Raw genomic sequence first — 16495 nt, forward strand, 5'->3', positions numbered from 1 at the left:
AAACACTATGTTTCTAGAGAATTGAAGACCTCAAATCCAAACTTAAATTTCAAGATGACTGATCATTACAACTTATCCATGCAGAAAATGTTATTGAATTCTATCGGTACCAATCAAATCCAATTCAAGCAACTGCTTAATAGTTACATATTTCTCTGGGACTCAGCTTGATTTACACAACCGTCCTAAACTCAAAGTAAAAACTAAGTTCACCTCTACCAGTAACCCATTTATATTTCACAACGGAGACAAGAGTAACAGCCCCCATGCCTACCATGTGTAGTCCACAATATATGATGGAATGTCACCACCAATTCAACCTTTTAGATCGAGCCTCACATTCTCAACCTTCACCAACATCTTTGTCTTCTCTTCTTCCATATCTTTCAAAACAGCCAGCAGTTTGGTCCGATATGCTTCACATCGCTGACTTGCATTTTCCAACTCAACAGTCAATTCCTGTATTTTCTTGTCCTGGTCCTACAATGAGGCATAAGATTGAGACCAGGTATTCTATTAATCCACGTATTATTGCATTATTACAAAGAAATTCATAAATAAAATATTCTCATTTGCAGAGACAATTTAATTAAAAAATATATGATTACTTGCCCGGATCAGAGCAAATAGAAAGGAAAGATTAAGACGGGCCCTCATTTATAAATTATAGAAAGCCAATAAACTTGAAAGTAGGGAACCCAAAAAAATTAATAATGCAACCAAATAATTGAAGTATCCTTGGCACAATTTGTCCAGCAGTATATAGAACCATAACTCTTGCCTTGAAGTAATGAAGGATACAAGGTTAAAAAATTTGAGATTTGCAGCATCTACTTCGACAAATACAAGATCACTGATACACAAGCCACAAATAAAGAGAATGATATGTGGGTAGAAAACTGACCACAGAGCAAGAGTGATGCTGTTGGCATCCACTAAACAGTGAATTCTGTGTGACCCCAGGACCATACTTCTTTGCAGCAGCAACCTTTTTTGCAGCCTCACGAAGCACGTCCATTGCCATGTTATAAATATGTGCTGATTCTGCCCCTTCTTCTACATATTTGATGACTTCCCGGCATAGATTGTCATAGCGAGCAGCGGACGACTCCTGACGACTACTTGCCAACCCAAGAACGTGACCATTCAATAGAACCCCACTTTTGGCATTTCTTGTCCATCGTTTCAGGATATAATGAGATGGCAGAGTAAGAATATTTGTTACTCTAAAAACTGCCAAAATGTGCCTACAAATTATTCCTGAAAATTCAAACAGTTGGCAGCTGCAGCTAGCTTTCTTTTCAAAAATATTATACCTAACAAAATGTGCTTTTTGTTCTTCCCCAAATTTTGCCACCCGGTAGATAATCTCTGAGCCTGTATCATTAACTATAGTTGCAGGATAGGCAAGAGTTTCCACTAATTCCTCCTGAAACTTCATAAATATCTTCCTAGTATAAAGGTTTGCCACTTGTTTTTCCATAGGAGAAGGTGTCTTCAAAACAGGCTCCGTATTTACTGTATCATAATCAGCTTTTACTTCCTTTTCATGCCGAGAGGCTATTGCTTTCTCATACTGCTTAATGAGGGCCTGAATATTTGTTGATGCATTTATATACCCATCAAAGTATGAGTTTATATTATCACTTGCTTGAGTCATGGACATCTCCCCAAAGAATGTATCCCGTAGATAGACTGGCACCCACTGTTGACGAACATTATACATTGATTGGAGCCATTCATTACCCACAAGGTTATATCTTCGGATAAGAGATTCCCAGCATGATTCAAATTCATCAACTGTTTCTGTCATGTTGATGCACCTTTGGAACTCTGCTTCAAAATGCGGGTGAGACTGATAAACATCAGACAATCTCTCTTGGGCTTCCCTAAACACATTCCACTTACAAAAACGATGTCGGGTTCCTGGAAAAACTTGTGCAACAGCAGCCCGTATAATTCTATCCTGGTCAGTTGTAATTGAATTAGGGGAGCGTCCTGACATTGCAGCAAGCCAAGCCTCAAAAAGCCAAATAAATGAGGCCTCAGACTCATTAAGGAGCAATGCACATCCAAACAATACAGGCTGTCCGTGGTGGTTCAATCCAGTAAAAGGGGCAAATGGAATCCGATAACGATTCATCCTATATGTTGTATCGAAGGTAACAGTGTCCCCAAAGTAACTATAATTCATTCGTGAATTTGCATCAGCCCAAAAGATATTTCCTGTCGTGTTCTCAAAATCACCTTGGAAGGCACAAAAGAAACTGGGATCTTCAGCCTGCATTTGTTTTAAGTTGTCAATAACAACCTGACCTCCACTTCCTAGGGTCCTCTGCCTACTACTGCTCATATAATTTTGACAATCAACTTTTGTAAAACCAACATTATTAACTCCACCTGACTCCTTAATCAACACAGACATAACCCCACTCGGTCCCATCCCAGCTGCTTGAAGTGTATCAATCAAACTCCGAGCAGGACCAGATACATGTCTATGTGATCTAAGACAATGCACTTTATCAGGTGGCACAAGCTCATGATTATGCTCTTTAATAAGTTTCGACACTGCCCATTTCCCAGAACCCTGTTTCTTTACCGTCATCTGAGCCTTACACCCAACTCTAGTAATGGTGCGTTGTCTCTTAGACCTATTTTCACTGCTCCCACGACGAAACCCTTCCCGTGAACAAACAATTTGGCGGCAAATAATAGATCCATCACGCCTAGACCGCTGGTAAACACTAACACGGGTACTAAAACCAATACGGCGAGCATAGGAATTATAGAAAATACGGGCAGCTTGTTCAGAATCAAATTCCATACCCTCAAAGGGTTCAAGATTAGGGTCACCATTTAAAGTTTCAAAATTTCTAGAATTATCTGGGAGTACATGATCATAGTAATCAGAAGGGCGTTCTGAATCATCTTCACCATTCGAATTACGCATTTCATCAAATTCAATTACCCCATTTTCAATATCAAGTGGTTCAAATTCCATGACCAATTATAACTAAAATGATTAATCCTACAACATGATTAGTATTATAAGAAAGAGGGTAACTGACCGGAGATCAGGAGCGTTGATCAAGAACAAAAAGAAGTGATTTTGAGTAGACGAGCCCCGTAAGATCAAAATTTTAAGCGCAGTCTCTTATAGGTATTATAAAATTTTAATGATGAAGGCTTGAAGCATAGAAAGAGGAGGGAATTTGATGTTGAGGGTTTTGGTTCAGTTTGGGTTTGGGAAGAGTTTAGGGTGTGAAAGAGGGACTCGAATTGGGTTCCTAGTTATTTGTCTTCCCCGCTGGATAACCTTCTGATTGAGAAATCCTTTCATCGTATTGGTGTGGCTTGTCATTGCATCCAGTAGATTTATGACATCTGGCTCATTTTAATCTCTTATTTATGAGTGATTCACGTGTATATTTTATACAGCATGTATAATATGTAGTTATAGTGAAATGATGGAATTAAACTATCCAAATTTTCAAAGTTGGCTTAATAATTTTGCTCCAGATACAGTTGCATAGGCTCTTAATGCAAAATCACCACAACTAATTGAATCATTCATTCACAAACTTAATGTAAACTTGGGACTGAATCAACAGTCACCACCAATTCAAAGGGGGCAAATGTTGAAGAACAAAGATCAGAAGTACAGTTGTAGTTCTAGATAATATGTTTGCTAGAACAGCCAGGTTCAATTTGAACAAGAAAACTAAACCCCGACAAGTCGAGAAACAATTTCATGAATAGACTCATCTGAGCATCCACCTTCATCTACTGCCGTTTCTGCAAGCTCTTTCCAGTGCATGGACTTTGTAATCTCCTGCCTTCTCTCTCCAAGCATAACTTCCCTCAATTATGAAGAAAGTGGAAGTAGGAATTAAACCTAAGGTCAATGCAAACGGACTTGCTACGGCAGAAGAAATCAACAGAGGCAATGTGTTTTGAACATCCCACTGCCTGATGAGCCAGCATTTCCAATTGCAGGCACCATGTCACCACTAACTCCTTTTCTGATGTTTCCTCCACAAAATTGACAGGTAGCCTGTTTTCGCCACCCACAAGAAGTTGTTGTTGCCATTTTGTCTCAAAGCCTGCACCATTTCAGACATCAGTTCTGCATTCAAACTTGCACTACTCCCAAATGATACCGATACAAGTGACCTGGTTTCGTTTGCGTTCAGCCAAATCATGCAAGCATCATTATTTAGGTTGAAGATACTGAAAGCATAGTCCGTGTCTCCTTCGAGATGAATAGATGGCACAGTTGGTCCAATTGCCCTAACAGGCCAGAATTATTGATTGTCCATGTCAGCACCTACTTTTTAGCCACATGAACTTGTTAAGAAGTCATTACATGTCAACCCAAAATAAGATTTATCAAATTAATTGTAGTCCTTTTCACAACTTTTTTTGTATCTTATAAATTGTTATGCAGTCCACTTACCACTTCTTCCAACTTATCGAACAAGTTGAAAAGGACACAATCTGCTGTCTTAATGTTGCTGAATTGTTCCAACAACTGTTCAATTACAGGATGAAACTGCCCAGTAACAGGATGAAGCGAAGGCAAATTTGGAAGAACAAGCTGCAGCAGTCCAATCAAGAATGCTGGAGGCCGATAGATTTGTTTCTTGGTTGCGGCCGCTGTCTGGGGTGGTGAAGTTGACTATGAATGGTTGCTTTAGGGGCAATCGTGGGTTGTCTGCTCCGGGTGGTATTCTCCATGATCACCGAGGTGCTTTTGGTTCCTTCTTGGGCCATCAGTTAATTTTTTATGCTGAGTTAATGGCAATTTTGCGAGGGTTTATAATTTCCTGTTAAACTTGGTTACTCTGTGCTTGAGATATGGTCTGACTCGATCACAGTGATCTCTTAGATTCAATCTTCGGACTCTGTGCATTGAGATTATGCCAATACTTTTAGGCGACTTATGCCACTGATTTTATGGCTAACCGAGTTTACACTCCTCGGATTCGTCAGAATTTTTTGGTTCTCGGTGTATTCCACCTATTTATCTAACCTTATTCATCTGGCTGTCCAGGAAAATCTCTCATGTTAGGCAGTAGTGTTGCATACCCTTTTAATCTATTATATATTTTCTTTTTTGATTGGAGGTTTTGATTCATGTCTTTCTTCTTATGTATTTTTTTATTTTTTTGATCTATACTATAAGTAGGGAACCGGCCTAACCCCACCGTAGTAACATCTAACATCTCCAAGTGCATAGCGCAGTAAATGGCAATAGCAGCACACGATTGAGTGAAAAATACGGCAACAGCCACACGGCCCACATCCAGCTGCTTAGCTATATCCAGCACCAATGTAAAACTAGCATCATACACAGGACAACTCAGGGGATTCACAGAAACCTCCAGTTTAATAATAAGTTCAACTAAATTACTTGACCCACTAGCTTTTAACTTCTCAATATAACTCTTAAATAGGGATGGCAATGGGGTGGGGTGGGGGTGGGGTGGGGGTGGGGAGGCTTACCCCATTAAAATTTTTTGCCTCCATTTCCCACCCCATTCCTCAATAAATTTAGTGGGTTGGGGATGGTGAATCCCCACATGGGGAATGATTTCCCCATTCTCCATTTACATATTTTATAGTAAATATAAATATATGATTTTAGTAAATTAAAAATTAGAAACTTAAAATAAAATTATCACCATATTATGAAGTATTTAATTTTTTTTAAACAATCTCTAAAAGTTTGAAACAATATCTTAAAATGATATTAAAAGTGAAAAATATTTAAAGAGAGCAACACCTTAAAAGAGAAAAGAAAACATAATAATGTTTTAGAATTGAAAAATATTGTAGGGTTTTCTTTTATTCATATCTTGTTTATATTACATAAAAATTAAAAAAATTATTAATTGACATAATAGTTGATAAAATAAAAATTACTAAATAAAAATTACTAAATAAAAATTAAAAACATATTTATATATAATGGGGATTGGAGTGGGGTGGGGTGGGGAGTGCAATACCAAACCCCACCCCGTTAACAATTTGGGGATTATTTTCCCCCCACTTTCCACCCCGTTCTCCAAAAATTATTAAAAATTTTTCCCATTTGGGGTGGAGCTCCATGGAGCCCCAAAACCGTAGAGAATTTTGCCATCCCTACCCTTAAACCCCCTAACTCCTATCCCACCGTCACTGCAAAAATCATACACGGTAGATTCTAGTGTAATCGAATCAGTTCCTTGTGATCACTGTGATTTTTAAGACCTCTCAAGGATAAGATACACGTTTGGAATTTGGAATAGGGGTTATGTGGCCTTGACCAAGCCCATGAAATGGGAACAGCAAAATTTGAGCTTTATAAGATCTTTCTTTCTCCTTTTCTCTAATTATAAATTACGAATGAACTCCCTGCATTGTATTCTCTCCTTGTATGGTTTAATAAAGCAGGATAAAAATGAGCGAGTGAACATCTGAATCTGATTAAAGAATACAGTACAGCAGTATGCCTTCAGTATGCGTCAAAAAGTAACAACTTCAATTTAGACAGCAGAGGACGGTTCAAAGGAAAAACGAACGAAGAAAATACTTTTTAAATTCCTTCAACTAAGTAGAATAGACAATCGCATACCTGACCCTAACCAAACCTAAACCCTGGATCATTCCTCCAACGGGAAGATTGAGAGCAGACGCAGTGACAAAGAGAAGAAGACTTGATCAGGCTGATTTTCTATTTCATCTACCCAGTTGGTATTTTCTGTGTTTCACATAAATTTGCTTTTGTGCATATAAAATTTCCGCCTCAGGAAGTCGGGCTGACACTGGTAGGTAACTTTTCTCTTTTTCGGTAAAGAACCTGAAAATTCAATGTTTGATTGATATAAAAACACTAGAACAATCGAGCCGAAGTTTGTTCCTGAGCAAAAAGGTGCAATGATCAAAATATAAGACAAATTTCACGTTCATTACGGAAAAATGGCACTAAAAAAACTCGCAAATTATTCTTCAGTAACAGCGATTGATTTCTTTAACGGGTATCTCAAAAAATAGAAAAGCTAGTATTGGCTTGGCTACATCCAGTCACCGTAGCCAGTAAGAATCTATAAGAATCTTTGATTGCCATATTGATGCACTGAGGATTTAAACCGCTGGAAAAATTTTGATCTTCCAAAAACTCGCAATGCATACCTCTCTAGTTATTATCTATATCGGACAAAAATGTAACACTGGATAGAATAACAAAAGAGAATGAACTCAATTCATTACTACCAATACACAGTAAATGGCTTGGCAAAAGAAGAAGAAAGCAAGCATAATCAGCTAAGTTGTCTTAAAGAAGAAAGCAAAGCATAATCAGCCAACTTCGTCTTAAAGTGTTGTCTGGCCTCCAGATGCAGACATTGCTGAGAGAACTTCCGTCACAGAAGCCATAACACTCAAAGCTGCTTTCAGTACCTCTTGTGAACAACCTGGTTTCACTATGGTTCGAACCTGGGAAATAAATTGGAAAAAGAAAAAAAAAAAACAAGGAAACACTAAGTGGAATCCACAATTGCACGAGCACACACATCATAAAGCTCAAATAAAAGATGAAAATTTGAAAGATATGTCGCGCGCGCACACACACATATATAAGAACATAAAGAACAAAGAAATAACAAGATTTAAGCACCTCGTCTAGATACTTCTGCAGTTCCTTAATACGGCCCATGTAATCCCGGTCTTCAACACACAGAGTTACAGCCTTAGCATCTGCACCAGGACCATCAAACTGAACGGGTCCAGGATTTCTGTAGAGGTCGTCCAACAAGAATCTTGTTGCATTTTGTCTCAAGAGCCTGCAACCAACACCATACAGTAGATAAAATCAAAGTTGCCATTGAACTTGTATCCCCATTGTTTGTGTGTTTGTGTATTTGTGTATGACAGAAAGAGAGAGAATTACAGCAAACATGACTTCACCCCATGTAATTATTTCATCATTAAAATTCTGTACTTGTTCTCATTTTCTTCAGTCACAAGAAGCATCTTAAACATGCAAAATTTGGACAGTGAAAAGGGACTTACTCATAAGCTTTGCCTCTCATATCCACAGTAGCGGGGTTAATAGCCGGTCGTCCAATTGAAGAAGCACCCGGATTTTGAGACCAACGTTTTACAGTCATCATTGACTGAGGTTTAGCAAAAGTAGCAAAAGTAGCAAAAGAATTCAACAAGTCGCCTTACAAAAGGATGAGGAAAACTAAAATATTTGAGCTCCATTTGAACGAGACAAACTATACAATTGAAAAGAATGAAAACCTAACTGTAATTGGAGCAGCACCACAACGCCACTTGTTCGCAGGATTCTTAAGATTAGTCACAGTAGCCATGTAACCATTCAAACCAGCAGCAAGAATATGGTAGCAGATGTGTCCAAGAACCTGAATGTATATTACATGATAATTTATTAACACAGTACACATAGGAGACCTAGCACCAAAAAGACAAAAAAAGACAAAGGAAAACATGGATTATTCTGAGGAGCCAGGGCAACACTAGGTGATAACTTACGTAGGCATAGTCACAGTCGAATTTCGATGGCAATGATCCACGAGCCTGATAACCGAAAAAGTGGCAGATTGCATTGAACTTTTTACCCTTGTACGTGCCCTCTTTCTGTACAAAACAATAAAAATATCAGTAACTAAAACTTTCATCATAATTAATGTTCAACCAGTAAAGAAGAAAAGATATATAAGAATATTCAGATTGGTCATGATAAGTATCACTGATATTATAATTTATTTTATTGTTTCTTTGAGAGAGAGAGAGGATGGTATAATAGGAAAGCAACAAAAGATAGCCATCATACCAGGCGCTTGTTCATTTCAACTTCCACAAGATGTGCAAGAAGTTTCTCCGTCTCAATCTGGAAATGTATAAAATGAGATATCTAGAATCCAAAGACATTTGTTTTTACATAACAAGTGTCTCAAGTGTATCACCTGGGATAATTGTGCAGAATCATCTGACTCGGGTTGAAGAAGAAGCTGTGACATCAAAAATATTAGATAAGCATCATCAGTCATTAACGTTAATATTAACTGGCAAGAATCTTAAAAATGGGAAATGTCGACAGAAATTAGAACCTGTTTCTTGATGAAGGGTGGTAAAAATTCAAACAAAGCAGACGCCCAGGGTGAAAGTTGAGAAGAAATGTTATCAACAGGAACTCCTTGCCTCAGCAAACTGTGAATTTCCTGAGGTACAAAAAGGCAATGTTAAATCACAATGTCACACTTACAGACTTGTATAACAAGTAACCATGAAAATTGTTGAAAACTTTACTGCAGGAAAGGACGAAACAACATCAATAAAATGGAGATTCAAACAAGAGAAACCTCTTCTTGCTGCAGAGGGACTGAGAGAGCAGGAGAGAAGAGGCACCACAAAAGAAACCACTACTTAGATAGATGCGTGAATTACCTTCAATAGAGCATATACTTCAGGAATGCTTTCTATGAGCCCTTCTGGCAGCAGGATGACCCCATGGTTCTTGTCTGGTCCAAATACATTAGGTTAGCAACAATGGAAAGAGTCAGAAGCAACATAAAACTAAAGCAATAAAGTTCAAAACCTTGTTCTGCTCTGGCTTGAACAGCATCACAAATTTGTTTCGTTAGATCAAACAGAGTAAGCTTTGAAGCAGCCACTTCCTCACCTAGAATTACCTGCAAAAGTTCATATAGATGATTTACAAAGTGCTCATAAATGTAGAAGGCATATAATAGCTACACCACAGAAATATAGCAACAAGCAAGAAATGCAAACCATATTCGGATGAGACTGAAGGGTGCATTCCAAAGCAACATGTGATGCCCTCCTACCCATCAGACGAATAAAATAATAATACTGAAAAGGGAAAGAAGTTAGAGCTTCTGGAAAGACAACAGCAGGGGGTGGGAAACATATATTAAAAACGTTTCTAATCTACCAACGTCAAAAGCTTCATTATGCAAGTTTAACAATGCCACACTATTGTCCCTGCATGCTTATGCCACATTATTGTTCTCAGATCCAAGTAGAGACTGAATGACAAGTTCTAAGAGGAGATATCGAATTATGTCAGAAGAACCCATTACCTTCTCTGCAGAGAGAGCATCAGTGCACACATTACTGATCAGTTGTGAATTGACCTGAACATAGGGAAGGACTGTTAGTTCGCATATGGCCTCTATAAAAATAATAATGACAAAATCAACTGTTACATTACTACTAAAAGCTTATAGGTCACTGCAACACTAAAAGTTTGCACATATTAGAATAGACTCATAGTCTAGTTCAGAGCAGTTCATCTGCAAGATGCCTTTTTCCTAGTGGCCTAGATCATTTTCTTCACACATACTCTTCTGTGAATAAATGACAGTGGCATAAATCTTTAAATTTTCCCTGAATTCTACTTTCGTTCTACATAGAAAGGATAACAGATGAAAAAACACAAGAAGGAACCATGTACAAAACAATTTTGGCTTCTGTGAAAATTGAAAGATTCCATAATATTTGACTCATACCTTGCATATTGTATCAAAACCAACATTGGTTTCCACAAATTGATTCTTGAGATCTCCATTCAAAGTAACAGGAACACCAACCACCTGCAAATTCCATTTAGTTCATTAACATATCAATATAACTCAAAAAATCATACTTTGCAAAAGATATACAGATCGGGAGGTGCATACTTTGCAAAAGATATACAGATCGGGAGGTGCATAACTGCAATAGAGGCATTGAAGAAGCCAACTAATTCTAACAATACGGAGGAGCCTATTATTTCAAAGGGGAAAAAAAAACAAACAAGACCAAGAACTACCTTTGTTGGGCATTTTGCTTCAGCAAATGTTTCAGCAAGGTATGCAGCATCTGTGTTTGATGTGACCCCTTGAAAAGCACCAATTTCATGTTCAATAACATAAAAGAGAAGATATATAGTAAGCACATGTGCAAGTCCTAAAGCATATTCACCTCCAATAATGACAAGGCCATCCAAGTTCAAATTTTTGCATGCAGTTAGTGCAGCATTGACTTGCTCTGTTGTTCTGATTTGATCTTTTGTGCGTCCCAGCATGTCATAACCACCTTGTCAAGCACAATTATTTTAAAGTTTGTCAGACTTTAGACCACGTGAGAATTGAAATTCTTAACATAAAACTGCCTTCAGCAAAATCTACCTTGATTTTTGTAGGTTGAAAGAATTTCTTTTGTGACCTCAAGAGTTTTCTGTGCAAATAAACCTTCAGAACCACCTGTTCATGGAAACAGAGATTGACATAACACAAAAAAGAGGATTATGTGTTTGCTTCGTTACAGGAACCATTTGTGCTGAAACTAGAAACAGAAATGCTACTTACCCAAAAATCCAAGCAAAGTACTCTTAGGGTTGTGTAGCTTGAGCGCATCGTAAAGGCCCCAAACGACATTGTGTCCACCAGGAGATTGTCTTCCACAGAAGACAATTCCCACCCTATTGTAAGAAAATAGATTATCTATGAATGAAATTTCTGTAACTACACATTCCAGAGAAATTCAAAATTCTTTTATTTATTTATTTTTTTCCTTGGGGCACAGCCAGTTCATTTCATAATTCAAACCAGTGCAACACCATTCTTTCAAATTAAAGCAAAAATTACACAAAGAAATCATATGAGTTTTAGTGCAAGCAATATTAATCAAATGTGTACCTAATAGCAGGATGCTCAGTTATAATTTGAGCATCAGGTACTTTGGCAGTTGCTCTAAGAAAGTGAGCCAAAGGCTGACCGTAAGTGTGAGGAAAGGATCGGCTAATGGAATGGGTATCAGCTGGGTCAGCAGTTGTAGTTGAATCACCAAATTCCACCCTGACAGTAGTTCCCTGCATGTTCGCGTTGAATGAAAACATTTGCAACAAATAAATAGCCAACAAGGCGATGTCCCAAAAATGAAATGATTGCGGGTCAGAAGGATTAAAAAGGAAAAAGAATAACATTTTAAAAAATGTTTTATATGAAATCAGAATTAGTAGTACCGTTATGAAGAAAGGATGAATGTAGTCAACAAGTTTTTTATTTTCATTTTTTGCATAAGAAACTCAAAAATGTATCGATGATGAAGATTTTAAGCCAGACAGTGAATTTGAATTCAGTTTGCACAAAATTACAAACTTAATTTGATTAAAAAAAAAAAGAAGAATCAGTTAAGTCTCCAGCAAAATTAACAAGAAGAGAGCGTGCAATCCCGTTCTGCATTGGATGGAAATAGACAAACATATAAGATCTACTCAAACAAATCAGCCAAAATCGACAGCAGATCTAGCCTACAACCGAAAAACAACAAGCAACACACTGAGAATTAAAAAAATAATTCTGCAGAGGTCATCGATCTAAAACTTGAAATAGAAAGAAAACAAAGCTAAACCAAAAATATGACGGAGATGTTAAGTACGCGTGGATTCATTCAGTACCTGAAGGCAAGGAGGGAGCTCGGGCTGGTAAAGAGATCGGAGTTGTTGAAGGCCGGAGAGTTCTCTCGGAATACCGAAATCCGAGTCCATTGTGTTTTCGTTTCAGTGGATGGTTATTACTGTTTGTTGCGTTTTTTTGGTATTTGGTATTGACTGTGTTGTGTGCAGTACTACTATACTGATTGGGGTTTTTGTTTGGTTTGTTACGGCCTTAAAAGGCTCTTTTTAAGCTTTTATAGGGGTGGATAAGTGGGACCGGCGATACTACCAACCAAGCCCACGGGCTTGAGGAGAACTTGTGTTCTTGATTACCCGTGGTTTCTACTGTTATTTGCGATCATGCCACTGACTCCGTCGTTTTCTTTTTTTTTTGTATGTTAATTCATTATTTATTTCTGTGCATTGCGTTTTGCGCTGATTTTCAATTATTTTATTTGTTCGAGATCTTCCGATCTTTCCCTCGTTAGTATCAACTAAATCGGCCCTATAATCTCATAAATATTACGTTGCTGCCATCCATACGCACACCGCACATCGTTAGTTGAAATCTCGCTTCTCATTTATAGTCATTTCTACGATTACAAGGGAAGGAGTCTTGAAAGTTTAGGCCATAAAATTATTAACTAATAATATACGCAGTATGGTCCCCAAAATTTACCACTTCGTTGGCTAGTATATTTTATAAAAATTACAATGATAAAAGAAATTTTGAAATAATATTGGGGGAGCAAATTTTGTGAAAATGATGTGTAGAACAAATTATATTGGAGAGAAATTCAAATGAGATTGAGATGGTATGTATATCCATTAAAGATTAGATTCTCTATTAAGGGTACGTTTGAAATTGAAATATTGTAATTTTTAAACTACAGTTATTGTGAAAAAAATTATAATTATGAAATAAAAATTAGTAATATATAATAAATATAAATTTTAAATAATAAATTTAATAAAATTATTAAAAATATAATAATTTTTTATTATACAAATAAAAAATCATATCAACATAACTTACAAATTATAATAACTAACATTTATTAAATATTTTAATATTATATCTTTTAAATTATAATTATCCAACCTCAAATCCCACTCAACGATCCACGTATTAAGATTTTATAAATTATAAGTGAGTTTTCAAATTGACAGTTGAGATAGATACGCTTGCCGGTACATGATAATCATCAGGGCCACTGAACAGCTGACTGGGACAGGAGAGATGATGATGAATGGTGGGTCGAAAATTCCGCACATTCGCTTGGAATATGCTGACAAAGGAGGATATTTTGGTAAATTTGCGCAAGCCCACTGACTTACCAGTTAACCAACCAACCAACCAAACAAACAAGCAACTCGACGCAGGTTTTATGTCGTTGTAGTGTAACCCTCACTTAACTCTCCGCAATGGGAAAAGCCTTTTTCAAGCCTATGTTTTTTTTTGAAAAATTTTCAAGTCTATTTTCTTTTTTTTCAAGTATATTTTAGTTTGGATGTTTGCGGAGCTTTTAGTATTACTCCTTAAGGTTTCAAATTTTTCAAGTTTCAACGCAAATTTCATAAAACTGGGTACCAGCCATGGTTTTTAACCAAACCCCGACTGGAAAAGTTAACGATTTTAAGTTTTTATGCAAATTCTCTTGTCTTGAGCAAATTCTCTAGTCTTCCTTTCTTGAGCAAATTCTCTAGTCTTCCTTTCTCGGACATAGATAAGCTTTTATGCAATTGAATTAATAAATGTGACGCTTTCTTCTTAAACTTCTAGAATGAAATTAGTAAATACGATCTAAATATTATGAAGAAAGTTCCATCACATCACATGCCATAGTTCTCAAAGATAGAGCTACTTTGACTTATCCTATAACATAAACCATTCAGTAGCATTTTCGCTTCTAATTATATAGACCCTTTCACCATCCTCTCATATCCTGAAATGAAAAACCAAAACTTGGAGGTGGTGAAGGCATTCTCAAGCCAAAACACTAAGCGCATGAGAAGTCATTTTCATCTTTCTCCTTGAAGCTTTGCATCTCCGAGACTTCACCACTGCTAATAGATAATTCTTACTTCCTGCTTCTCTTTGAACTAGATTTCCTGGAGCCTTTTCTTCCACTTGAACCAGTGGTACTGACTCCAGATGTGACCAGATGGGTTTGGGCAGAGTGAATAGGCACATGATGCCCAGGAACCAAAGCAGGGAACCCAACAGCAGGGATTCTGCAAAGCAACAAAGACCTGTACTAATCAGCATACCTAAAAGATCAAGCCACTAAATGAAAGGCCCACACGACCACGTAATGAAAACCATCAAATGATAACCGTTAACAATGAAATCCATAGTTCATTCCTAGGAAATGGAAAACATAACCAAACTCATAACCAGGTAAGGGGTTCTGTTTTACCACAGTACACCATCTGACCAAAAAGTTACCCGAATATCAGTAAGGAAACTTAACAATCTCAACATATGCAGCATGCCTTTAAAGTTAATCAAACATGATAAATGCCAAAACTGCTGTCATAAAACATTACAGTCTTGAAAGCCTATCTGCTGTCAAAACCCCAAGTATAACTTCTACATGTATCCTGAAGATCCAATGTGAAAATAATCCAACAATAGGCTCTAGACAACTTAAGAATTAGATTCACTCCCCTGTTTTCCTACCACTACAGAAGCATAAAATTTGCCACAGGTTAAAACCCTCATCCCAAGAAAAATTCGGCCAACAGATTTTATAAACATGTACAGCAACAGTTACAAAGTTCTTCAACCAAACTTCAGAACAAAGAAAGATTGATGTGCGACCAAGAACAACAAGTTGATTTTGTCAGTTGAGAAAATCGTGAGGATGCTAAATCTTTGATTACATGAAGAACAGCATATCTGTACACGCGTGGACATGATTGCATTTGAATAACAAGATAAAGCTTCAGCCATATACAAGCCAGTTAAATTTTGAAACTACCAAAATTAAGAGCATTGAAGACAATGCCACACTGATACTGTATTAATGGTGAATTCAACTCCACAATAATAAATAACTCCACATTCCAAGAGCCAAGAATATGAGGGAAAGATAATTCATGAATCATACCCAACAAGAGCACAGCAGACTCCTGCTTGGTCAAGGATGCACCATATGCATTGCCCTTTTGCAAACTAAATCTAAGGGATTGATTTTCTGCAAGAACACAGTGAAGCAACCGCCCGAGTTTCCTGCATTCACTTTCCAAGTACCTGCTCTTTATCTCCAGATCCTTCACATACATCTTCTTCCTCTCCCTTGATCTGACTGCCGCATCCCTATTTCTCAACTGCCTGGAAAATTCAGATCAACCATCACATACAGCCCTTCAATTTCCATTCTCCACAAATCAAATAGCAGTAATAATTAATAAATTTATTTGGAAATATAATAACCCAGAACACGCTTAAAACATCATTCAATATTCAATAATCAGAAACAGAGCATCTAGCCATCTACGAATAGTCGGAGGAGGTAAAAGAATAAAAAAAAAAAAGGAGCAAACATAGAAATCTCATACATATATTAAAAAGAAAGGCAAAATGTATGCCATGAATTTACAGATACCTTCTCCGTTTCTTGGAGATGGGATCATCAGCATTATCGTTGTCAGTGTCGTTATAGTTTTTGTCGCTGTTGTTGACCTCTGGTTCATCGAGCACCTTCTCCTCAGCCGGGCTAGCATTACCAGATTCATCGGCACCGTTTTGGTCCTTGTCAGTTGGCAGCTCAATCACCTCAGCACCAGAAGCAGGCGAAGGCTGATCAACGAATACATCTGCAAAGAAATCGTCCAACGATTGCTGATTCGGCTCTAGCTCCGAATTATCATCATTATCGTTCATTAGCATGCTCTCAATATCCCCGATCCACGGAGACACCGAACCATCCGGTGAGGGATTTGAGAAAATTTCTGCCGTTGATGGATCCGTTAACTCCGTCAAAAGATTGTTCCAATCAAATTCATCTTCTAAAAATTCATCATCTGCCATAACTACTTAAC

General features: G+C 37.4%; 3 protein-coding genes across 4 annotated transcripts; all 3 read right to left on the bottom strand.

Annotated features, from left to right (window-relative positions):
- Positions 1 to 26: 26 nt before the first annotated feature.
- LOC102611961 (protein FAR1-RELATED SEQUENCE 5) lies at positions 27 to 3327 on the bottom strand. Its single transcript, XM_006473804.4, has 2 exons — positions 905 to 3327; positions 27 to 480 (listed from the first exon to the last, which is right to left on the bottom strand). The coding sequence occupies exons 1-2, from the start codon at positions 2999 to 3001 to the stop codon at positions 316 to 318; spliced, it is 2262 nt and encodes a 753-aa protein (XP_006473867.1). The 5' UTR covers positions 3002 to 3327; the 3' UTR covers positions 27 to 315.
- A 3175-nt stretch (positions 3328 to 6502) lies between these two features.
- Positions 6503 to 12683, bottom strand: LOC102612258 (pyrophosphate--fructose 6-phosphate 1-phosphotransferase subunit alpha). 2 transcript variants are annotated; one of them, XM_052442778.1, is made up of 19 exons: positions 12470 to 12683; positions 11709 to 11881; positions 11379 to 11491; positions 11199 to 11273; positions 10993 to 11106; positions 10841 to 10908; positions 10539 to 10622; positions 10110 to 10163; positions 9799 to 9879; positions 9605 to 9698; positions 9454 to 9527; positions 9117 to 9227; positions 8973 to 9017; positions 8840 to 8896; positions 8539 to 8643; positions 8292 to 8408; positions 8053 to 8156; positions 7658 to 7823; positions 6503 to 6841 (listed from the first exon to the last, which is right to left on the bottom strand). In XM_052442778.1, exons 1-19 carry the CDS (start codon positions 12557 to 12559, stop codon positions 6788 to 6790), a joined length of 1779 nt encoding a protein of 592 aa, XP_052298738.1. In that variant the 5' UTR covers positions 12560 to 12683; the 3' UTR covers positions 6503 to 6787. The 2 variants fall into 2 exon arrangements, with proteins under 2 accessions (XP_052298738.1, XP_006473868.1); XM_006473805.4 differs by lacking the exon at positions 6503 to 6841 and adding an exon at positions 7219 to 7476.
- Positions 12684 to 14238: 1555 nt separating this feature from the next.
- On the bottom strand, positions 14239 to 16492 carry LOC102612558 (bZIP transcription factor 60). The gene is made up of 3 exons (XM_006473806.4): positions 16060 to 16492; positions 15562 to 15785; positions 14239 to 14683 (listed from the first exon to the last, which is right to left on the bottom strand). The coding sequence occupies exons 1-3, from the start codon at positions 16482 to 16484 to the stop codon at positions 14436 to 14438; spliced, it is 897 nt and encodes a 298-aa protein (XP_006473869.2). The 5' UTR covers positions 16485 to 16492; the 3' UTR covers positions 14239 to 14435.
- Positions 16493 to 16495: the final 3 nt, after the last annotated feature.

This window comes from Citrus sinensis, chromosome 5, assembly GCF_022201045.2.
Source record: "Citrus sinensis cultivar Valencia sweet orange chromosome 5, DVS_A1.0, whole genome shotgun sequence".
Lineage (NCBI taxonomy): Eukaryota > Viridiplantae > Streptophyta > Magnoliopsida > Sapindales > Rutaceae > Citrus > Citrus sinensis.

Coding starts and splice junctions, on each gene's coding strand:
- LOC102612258 (XM_006473805.4), bottom strand. CDS start 12,559: ATGGACTCGGATTTCGGTATTCCGAGAGAACTCTCCGGCCTTCAACAA. Junction 10,909..10,992: donor TGGCCTTGTCATTATTGGAG/GTGAATATGCTT, acceptor GTGCTTTTCAAG/GGGTCACATCAAACACAGAT. Junction 10,623..10,840: donor AAGCAAAATGCCCAACAAAG/GTAGTTCTTGGT, acceptor TGGAATTTGCAG/GTGGTTGGTGTTCCTGTTAC.
- LOC102611961 (XM_006473804.4), bottom strand. CDS start 3,001: ATGGAATTTGAACCACTTGATATTGAAAATGGGGTAATTGAATTTGAT. Junction 481..904: donor AGCATCACTCTTGCTCTGTG/GTCAGTTTTCTA, acceptor GCCTCATTGTAG/GACCAGGACAAGAAAATACA.
- LOC102612558 (XM_006473806.4), bottom strand. CDS start 16,484: ATGGCAGATGATGAATTTTTAGAAGATGAATTTGATTGGAACAATCTT. Junction 15,786..16,059: donor ATCTCCAAGAAACGGAGAAG/GTATCTGTAAAT, acceptor TGAATTTTCCAG/GCAGTTGAGAAATAGGGATG. Junction 14,684..15,561: donor GTCTGCTGTGCTCTTGTTGG/GTATGATTCATG, acceptor GTTGCTTTGCAG/AATCCCTGCTGTTGGGTTCC.